At 40.8% G+C, this 10,220-nt stretch overlaps 1 protein-coding gene across 1 annotated transcript; it reads left to right on the top strand.

Moving 5' to 3' along the window:
- The first annotated feature begins 2,618 nt into the window (after nucleotides 1–2,618).
- Nucleotides 2,619–3,856, top strand: LOC119849862 (late histone H2A.2.2-like). The gene has a single exon (XM_038387159.2). The coding sequence runs from the start codon at nucleotides 3,416–3,418 to the stop codon at nucleotides 3,854–3,856; it is 441 nt and encodes a 146-aa protein (XP_038243087.1). The 5' UTR covers nucleotides 2,619–3,415.
- Nucleotides 3,857–10,220: the final 6,364 nt, after the last annotated feature.

The raw sequence follows: 10,220 nt of genomic DNA on the forward strand, positions 1-10,220 counted from the left end.
GAAGCTGCAGGGCCCAGTAGTGTGGGCCAGAGGCAATGGGTGGGGGGCAGGAGGAGGCAGTGAGGGCCAGCGGTATCAAAATACAACTGTACATTATTTTTATTATTGTCTGCAAAAAACCTCTACATAAATAAATTACAATGATTTGGACACGTATATGTGCATATTTATTTGTTTTCCCTAAAGTTAATTAAGTATTTTAGGAAAATTTTGTCACAGCAGCCACCAGCTAAAGCTGGTTGTGAGACTTTTGTTGTGAGAACCTCTGTGCTAGTCTGTGGGCCTGGACTGGAAGGCTTACTATGGGATGCAGTATAGAGATACTGTCTCCTTCTCTGCTTAGATTTTACTTCTCAAATCTTCCCACACGTGGCGCTGATAAGCTGTCAAATGATTTTGGGAAAGAAGCCAAACTACAGTGGGCTTGTTCTGGAAGCTGAGTAAAGTGACTCTCATTGGGGGAGTCGGTGCTTCAGCTTCATGCAATGAAACATATTGCTCACCCAGTTGTTGTCTCTTCCCTGTTTCAATACATGTTCTTCTGTACTGGGGCTGCTCAGAGATTTGGGTAATATGTTTGTTGGTAAATGGATATGTATTGGAGAAAATGTTGTTTAAGTCCCACTATGAATCTTGGAAATCATAAAGGGAAAAGGAGAGACATCACTACTTCAGTTATATTCCGGTCACCTTTAGAAGGTTCTGTTAGCAACCTATCAGAATGACACGACTGCAGATTTGAGAGAAAAATGCCTGGTAATTGATCCATTATAAAGCAGCCCAATTCAAGCCCTGTGGCTGATGGGACAACTCAACCCATTTAGACATACTCTGCCATAATGACCACCACAGGCCAGCGCATTCTTCTTCAGTGATGTGACAGCCTAATTTACCAGCCACCCAAGTCAGATTTGATAGTGCTAGATGCTACACAGTTTTGTTGTGTGTGAAACTTCTCCTTTGTTTATATGATGTCAATATGAATACCTTAGAGTGGTACATTTGTGGCATAAAGCTAGACTGCCAGTTGGTCCAACTGTGTATAGAAATAAAGACTTTTTCTGGAGTGGAGGGAGGGCAAATGGATTTGGCCCGATGTGAGGGGTTCTCTCCAGATGCTGTTTTAAAACAGATCTCAGAAAATAGCTGAAGAACAAGAGAAGCAGCTAATTATACCTGAGAGTGACAAATGAGGAACACTTGGGTTTCTGGAATGGCAAAGAACCCTTACCATGGGCTTGGGTGCCATGAGGGTTCTCTGAGAGACAGGAAGCATCACCAAGTTAAGGGCCCCAGAGAAACTGGCCAATATTTTCAAACTTTAGGATGCCTGAATTTCAGCACCTAAACCCATTTTTAAGCAGCTAACTAAAAGTGACCTGATTTCCTAGGTGCTGAGGATTCAAAACGCTGAGTGAAATCAACAGGAGCTGTGGGTGCTTAGCTCCTCTTCAAATCAGGCCACTTATAAGTTATTTAGGTGCCTAATTTAAGGCATCTAATTTTCAAAATGTAACCAAAGCCTATTTCATGCCGTTACAGGGTCCATTCCTAAAAGTCCTTACTCGTGAATGTAGCCATTATTCTCCCATATAGTCCCATTGGATCACAAGTGAGCATTCCTTCCCTGAGTAATAACTGTAGAGTCAGGACCTCGTTCAGTACTTTCAGATTTTGTTTATGACATTCAACCATGTTGAGGAGATAAAAGCAAATTCTAATTTCACTTTTTCATGGCGTTTAAATATATCAGCTCCCCCAAAGAAGGGACAAAACTTCAGTGAAGTAAGGGTCTGAGGACTTGATTTTGCTATCCCCTAACTTGAGCAGTATCTTACTACACAATTAGTCCCACTGATGGCAACAGAATTCCTTGTGCAGTGACTCAGTGTCAGCAAGAGTGGCAGAACAGGGCCCATTGTGAATATGGAACTAGATACTGCTGTCACTTACTGTTTAAAATCTGTTCGGGCCAGTGGAGTTATTCCTAATTAGAGCTGAATGAATAATTGATTTTTTAGTTTGGAGGCCAAAGGGAAAAAATAAAAAGTAAAAAAGAAATGTTGTTTCTGATTAAAGGAAAATGTTTGTTCTACCCACAATGAAATGTTGTGTTTCATTTTGGGGAGTTTTTTACCCTTTGGGGTTGTGGGTGTGGGTGTTTGTTTTCTAATGGGAAATACATTTCTAAACAAAACATCATTTTGAAAAAAAGTCAGAAATGACTTTTTCAGGATTTTTTCACTCTTTTTTTCCCTGTCAGATTTTATTCAACAAATTTGCCCTGAATTCACAAGCAGCTTTGGTTGGACCAAAATTGCATTTTTCAACAAATAAAACTATTTGCTGAAAAAAATTGCCTAGCCTTATTGTTGATTTACACCCATGCAAGAATATGATCATATTCTTGCATGGGTGTAAATATATATATATATATATAAAAAACAATACATATATTATAAGACAGTATCTCCACTACCACTTAATTCTGCTACCATTTATCTTCAGAAGGCATTGCTAGGAATTTCTTAGGTCTATATGATTTTGAGAGGCTTGGATATGTTTGATTTTTTTAAAAAAGAAAGCTCCTCTTGTGGATGAGAGAGGAAACATTCTTTTTAGGGTAGTAGGAAGGATTTGAATTTGTGGCTGTTCAGAGGAAGGTTATGAGAGGAAAAAATTAGACTAGACTGCTATGCTTTTGCAGTTCAAAATAAATTGGACTACTGTCCTTGGTATTTCTGCTTAGGAAAATGTGTTAATTGCTGATGGAAATGGGTAACTTCCTCTTTGCTTGGGGGCTGGTAGATAATTTCAAAAATTAAACAAAAGTTAATAATACAGGAAATTAAAAGAGTTTTACACCCTGAGTTTTGCTAATAGCAGATATCACTGATTAAGATCCAACACAAACGAAGAATCAATGGGAATGATGTCATAAAAGGATGACATATCCCCTCTGGCTTGGATAACAAATGAAGTAGCTTCCCATTGGTTTTCAGACAACCAATCAGAAAGTAAGTTCTCTGTCTGCACTGAGGTTATAAAAGGTTGCAGGCTCAGACAGGGTCAGTACACAACTGTGGTAATTTCAAGAGGTGGCTTAGCCAAGCCACACTTTGTCAGACCAGTCATAATTAGGCCAGACCAGGAATAAATCAAAGAAGGCAAAATAAGAGAGAAAACCAAGTGAACAGAGCCAGGAACAGAAGGAAAGAGAGTCAGGCAAGCCAAGCAAAGAAAGACACAGGCAAGCAAAGCCAAGCAAGGAAACATCCACTGAAGCTAAACAAGTAAAAAAAAAAAGTTAGGTATACCAACTCCTGAGTAAAGACTCGGGTAAACCAAGCAGAGCAAACAAAAGAAAGCCAAGAAAGTCAAGCCAAGTGTTGTTGAAACAGCAGAAGTCTGCAACATGTCTGAGACTGAGTCTGCGCACTCTGGTGAGACCTCAAATGCAAAAGAGGCTAAGGCCAAAATCACCCGCTCTTCCCGGGCTGGGCTGCTGTTCTCTGTCAGTCGCATAGACAGACTGCTTCGCAAAGGACAATTTGCAGACCGTGTTGGAAAGGGAGCTCCAGTATATTTGGCCGCGGTGCTTCAATACCTAACCCACGAGATTGTGGATATTGCTGGAGAAGTTGCTGCCCGCAGCAAGAAGCATCGGATTTCCCCATTGCACTTGCAGCTGGCCATTCACAGTGACTCGGAGCTCAAGAAACTACTGGGAGGTGTCACCATCTCTCAGGGCGGGGTCCTGCCCTTAAATCAGCCTGTGGTTTTACCTTCCAAGAAGAGGAATGGCAGGAGAGCTATCAAGAGAGGGATTGCGCCTGCTCCTGTCCCTGTTAAGTGAGAACAGAGCAAAGGAGAGATTGCCACCCCAGATTTGGGAGAAATGACATTAACTCTATTGCAAGGCTCTTTTCAAATGCACCAGTATGGTCTAATAAAAGCAATTAAAATGCCAGGTCTTCTTTAGTGAATTCATTTCCTTGGTTATATTGCTAACATTGTAAGGGAAAATTCAATTAGTTAGGAAGTGACACAAAGGCTGTGATATAAAAGCCAAAATGTGTAGCACACAGGCATTTCTTTACAATATATAGACACATAAGAAATTACATAATATGTCTCTGGGAAATGATTCCCATAGAAGTATGTTTGTGTGGACAGTTGGGAAAGTTGGGCCTGTTCTTGCAGTCAGTAAAGCTGCTTAGGATCTACTGCAGGTTTTGTTGAAGATCTGGAAGAGAATAAATTTGTCTTGGGAGCACTAAACAAGTACCAAAATAGGGTAATGGGTTTGCCTCTGGTTCTTCTCTCTTTTACTCTGTTGTAAATTCGTTGAATTCACTGGAGTTATTCCTTCAGTATGCCACTGTGAGATCAAAATGAAGTCCAATAAAATTAGCATCTAGGACATTAAAATAAACTTTTCCAATTTTATTGGAAATTTGAGACAAATCTTTGAGGGAGGAGAAAAACTAAGTGCAATAGTTATTTTTAAAGATGGGACATTAGAAAGACACTAGACATAATCTTAGAAGATTCTGGGAAGTGATATACAAAGATATATTTTGGGGCAAGCATTTAGGAATATTTAGGGCATTCTTCCAATTAAAGAATCTATTTTGGATCCATTGTGGTTCTTGATGAAAACCTTATAGACCCTCTCAGTGGGATGTTGATTAGACAGACCTCTACGTACTGTATGCTGGCTTTGACAGATTGTAAAACCCATGATGCAGTGATAGGCACCCTCTGAAACTGGAATGAGCTTCTTGGGGTGGGAGGCTGCTGCAGCAGCACAGACGATGTTGGGCTCCATTTTGGACTAGGAGCTAGAACTGAGACCAGCTGCTCCCTTTGGGGTCTGGGCCAAGGGAAAGCTGTGACGGAGCCCTATTGTTGAGTTGGTGGGGTTGAAGACACACAACCAGAGTTAAGACTACAGTGCAGCTGACTTCTTGTTAGTGCTGAGCCCTCGCTCATGGATTCTTTCTCCTCCGCTAGGCATCTAGAGTGGAAGCTGGAGACTGTCACTGGTGCAGCAGTTTTGAATTTGGCTCACAGGCCAAAGAAAGAAAAGTGAAGAAAGAGTGATTTACCCCTGGGTCTTTGCTCTCTGGTTGAAGATACTCCATTAAGATTAAGTGTGGCTGTATTCAGTCTAAGAGAAAAAGGGGGATTCATTGTATTATCAGAATCAGGGGCTATTCCTCTCTGACACAACAACTGCTATTACCAGCTAGTACTGTGCAAACTAAGGTGATCACAACACAAAATTGCCTCACTCCTTTTTGTTTTATCTGGACTGCCTTTGCCGCACTTACAGGCCTGAACTCCTGCTCACCAGCATGCCAACGAAAGAGAGGGTCCAGAACTATAAACTTAAGGAAGAGAGTACAGTCAGGGATGGGTTAGATCTGTGTATATTGCTAAGAGTGTTGGGTGTATGTTGCAGTTGAAAGCTGCAGCCATTAGTGGAACTATTGCAGTGCAACCTAATGACCTGGTACAGTTTTAACTTAACCTATATTAATCTGTTGCATTGTATGTTGCTAGGATAACTTTTAAGTAAAATTGTGTTGTTTCTATTTTAGGTGAATATTGCCCATATAAGATCCATTATTTATATTTTTGTTCCTGAAGGCAACGGAGGTACACCTACAGGCATATACAGTGCCCATCCAGGTGGAGACACCTTCAACTCTAACTATTCAAATGAGCAATAGCATAGGGGTGTCTAGAGGATTCCAACCTAATTTCCCATCATAGTTAAGACTGCCAGGATCTTCATTATCCTTAATTACTTAAGGCACCCAGGCAACAGGTTGCTTCCTCTAGAGTATCCTGGGAAGGAAAAGGGGGTTACACCTGGAAGACAGATTGTCATGGGAGCATTAAATCCCTTACTGACACAGGTTAAAGCCTGACTATTGTTATATATTGTTATATATGTTATATATGTAACCTATTGTTATGCTATGCTTTGTGGAGCAGCACCTAGCACAGGTATCTCTTCTTTACTCCCACACTACTAAATTCAGCCACAAGAGTACGGATTTTCTGCCCCCAAGGAGACACCAATGAGAAATCTAAGTGGTGAGAGAGGAATGGAGAGGTAGCACAGAACAAAGGAAAAGAGATAAAAAGAATGAAAATAAATATTTATTCTGTAATTTATTGGAATTTTCTTCTTTCTTATGACAGCTTTAGCAAGAACAACATGAAAGTTCCTTAAAATCCACATCATGTATGATAATGGCCCAACTAAAAGATCAAAACAATGTGTTTAACTGCTGAAGGCTAGTTGAAACTTTTTACAGTGTGTGTGGCCATGTAACTGTGATGATTTTGTCTTCTCTGCACTGCACCTTTAAATTTCTAAGAATTCTGCCTATAAGCAGAGGCATCAACCATTTTATTCTGAGAGTTGCTGCTGTCTGTTACAGAAAAGATACAAAAAGAAAAGGAGGACTTGTGGCACCTTAGAGACTAACAAATTTATTTGACCATAAGCTTTCATGAGCTACAGCTCACTTCATTGGATGCATACATTGGAAAATACAGTGGGGAGATTTATATACACAGCGAACATTAAATAATGGGTGTTACCATACACACTGTAATGAGAGCGATCAGGTAAGGTGAGCTATTACCAGCAGGAGAGCGGGGGGGGGGGACCTTTTGTAGTGATAATCAAGGTGGGCTAATTCCAGCAGTTGACAAGAATGTCTGAGGAACAGTGGGGGGGAGGGGGAATAAACATGGGGAAATAGTTTTACTTTGTGTAATGACCCATCCACTCCCAGTCTTTGTTCAAGCCTAAGTTAATTGTATCCAGTTTGGAAATTAATTCCAATTAAGCAGTCTCTCGTTGGAGTCTGTTTTTGAAGTTTTTCTGTTGAAGAATTGCCACTTTTAGGTCTGTAATCAAGTGACCAAAGAGATGGAAGTGTTCTCCGACTGGTTTTTGAATGTTATAATTCTTGATGTCTGATTTGTGTCCATTTATTCTTTCACGTAGAGACTATCCAGTTTGGCCAAGGTACATGGCAGAGGGGCATTGCTGGCACATGATGGCATATATCACATTGGTAGATGTGCAGGTGAATGAGCCTCTGATAGTGTGGCTGATATGATTAAGCCCTATGATGGTGTCCCCTTAATAGATATGTGGACACAGTTGGCAATGAGCTTTGTTGCAAGGATAGGTTCTTGGGTTAGTGGTTCTGTTATGTGGTGTGTGGTTGCTGGTGAGTATTTGCTTCAGATTGGGGGGCTGTCTGTAAGCAAGGACTGGCCTGTCTCCCAAGTTCTGTGAGAGTAATGGGTCGTCCTTCAGGATAGGTTGTAGATCCTTGATGATGCATTGGAGAGGTTTTAGTTGGGGGCTGAAGGTGATGGCTAGTGGCGTTCTGTTATTTTCTTTGTTGGGCCTGTCCTGTAGTAGCTAACTTCTGGGTACCATCTCACCCTGTCAATCTGTTTCCTCACTTCCCCAGGTGGGATTTGTCATTGTAAGAACACTTGATAGAGATCTTGTAGGTGTTTGTCTCTGTCTGAGGGGTTGGAGCAAATGTAGTTGTATCGTAGAGCTTGGCTGTAGACAATGGATCGTGTGGTGTGGTGTGGTCTGGATGAAAGCTGGAGGCATGTAGGTAGGCATAGCAGTCAGTAGGTTTCTGATATAGGGTGGTGTTTATGTGACCATCGCTTATTAGCACCGTAGTGTCCAGGATGTAGTTTCCTGGACACTATGGTGCTAGTAAGCGATGGTCCACCCTATACCGGAAACCTACTGACCACTGTGCCTACCTACATGCCCCCACCCCACCCCACCCCCCGCTCTCCTGCTGGTAATAGCTCACCTTACCTGATCACTCTCGTTACAGTGTGTATGGTAACACCCATTGTTTCATGTTCTCTGTGTATATAAATCTCCCCACTGTATTTTCTACTGTATGCATCCAATGAAGTGAGCTATAGCTCATGAAAGCTTATGCTCAAATAAATTTGTTAGTCTCTAAGGTGCCACAAGTACGCCCTTTCTTTTTGCAGATACAGACTAACACGACTGCTACTCTGAAACCTGTCAGAAAAGACACATGCACTCTGCTCTCTCATGGAGACATTATATTTGTTCTTTTTATTGTTTTCTTTCATTTAAAGTGAACATAACTTTGACTGAAAGTACATATTTCCATTTTCATATGGAAAAAAAATGTCACTGGACTGGATTATAACACAGGTCAGACAGCCAGTGTAGATGAGCCCAAACAGTTATAACTGGATTGAACAATATGTTTTCTGCCCTGTCTTGTGTCTGTCCTGATCAAAGAACATTTTTAACTCAGTTTTGACATGGGGTTGGTCATTTCCACACAAGCCGACTAAACCTTGTTATAACATGATCAGCCACACCTGATTTAAATGTGAACCAGATCCTCAGATGGGTTATATCTGCATAGCTACGCTGGCCTCAGTGGAGCAATCCCAATTTAAACTGGCTGAGGGTCCAGCCCAGTATTTCTGATATTTTAAGTTAGGCCAAAGTCTCAATGTTGGGTCTCTTCATCTTCCATTTAAAGAATTATAGACAACTCGCTCTCTCTTTATATCAAGGACAGATTTTTTCTGAACATAGTGACAATTACTTGTAACTAGGATGAATACCTATTCAGCCTTTATGTAAGTAGCTTAAAGTTAGTAGAAATGACATACTTCTCCGCATGCTATCTATGTCTGTCTGCCCTACTTTTTGACAGCACTGTCCTATTTCTCCTACCTTGGCAAAGTTATATTTGTTCTCTATTTGTTATAGCGGCAGGAAACTTTCCCATCACAAATACCTATAGATGACAAGTACATAAGATTTATAATTTTACTTACTGGAGCCATTATTAGTTTGGGGGCTTGGGGGTATGTGTGTGTCTGGATTTATTGCACGTAATGTAACTTTGTTAAATTAGTTTAATATTCACTGCAACAAGCCATGTTCCAAATCCTGAGAGATGCTGAGCATTTAGAGCTTGACATATCCAAGTGAGTAGTCCCATTGACTTCAAACATTTGCTTACCAAGAAGTCCCATTAAGAAAAGACTACTTGGAAGTCAAGTGGTAACTGCAGGTGCTCAGCACTTCATTACGTGTCCCCTTGCTTGAGATTATAAAAGTACAAATGACAGGAAATTAAAAAATATGGGTCCCAAGGCAACCAAAATAAGTGTATAGTATTACAAGGCAGGGCTCTTATCACCTATAGTTAAGGATGCCCATCGCTTTCCACTATAAGACCCTGTTTTCAGTTGCTTAGAAGTGTGCCAAATTTTAAAACATTCAGGATGAAATTTTCCATGTCAGGTGTCTTCCTGATAAAGCCTCAGCTGGAATATTGTGTCTAAATCTGGGCATCACATTTCAGGAACGATGTGGACAAATTGGAGAAAGTCCAGAGGAGAGCAACAAACATGATTAAAGGTATAGAAAACATGACCAATGAGGAAAGATTGAATAAAAAATTGGGTTTGTTTAGTCTGGAGAAGAGAAGACTGAGGGGGGACATGATAACAGTTTTCAATTACATAAAAGGTTGTTATAAGGAGGAGAGTGAATTCTTGTTCTTGTTACTCTCTGAGAATAGGACAAGAAGCAATGGGAACAAGAGAGGTGTAAGCTGTTGTGACACTCTGTACCCCAAAGCAACACCCTGGCACCCCCATATTTACCACGGTGATATAATTATGATAGGTTTTGTACAAAGTATGCTTTGTGAGGTATCATTTTAAAAGTCTTGATCTGTTGAATATTAATATCTTGTTGGATTGTATTTGCTATCATAGTACGTGAAGTAGTGAAATTTTGCTATGTTTGTGTTACTGAATGTCCTGTAAGGTTGGGAACACTCACAACCAGCCTTTCAGGTGCAGCAATGGAGGAGCAAGATGTGTTGATGGCTCATTAAGGGGAATCCACACTCACAGGGTCTACCCCAGGAACTGAATAAAATTGAGACTTCTCAGGGAGAGCACTTAGGCAATGGAGACCGCTTGACTCACATTATAGAAAGAGATCTTTCCAGCAAGCTGAAAGAACCTATAAAGGCAGGGAAGTGGCATTATCATTTGTCCTCACTCCCCTCACATCTCAACACCTGGAATCATGTCTTCAGAACAAAGACTTGAACAGGGGAGATGGTCCCAGGCTGCAAAGA

This window comes from Dermochelys coriacea, chromosome 1, assembly GCF_009764565.3.
Source record: "Dermochelys coriacea isolate rDerCor1 chromosome 1, rDerCor1.pri.v4, whole genome shotgun sequence".
NCBI lineage: Eukaryota > Metazoa > Chordata > Testudines > Dermochelyidae > Dermochelys > Dermochelys coriacea.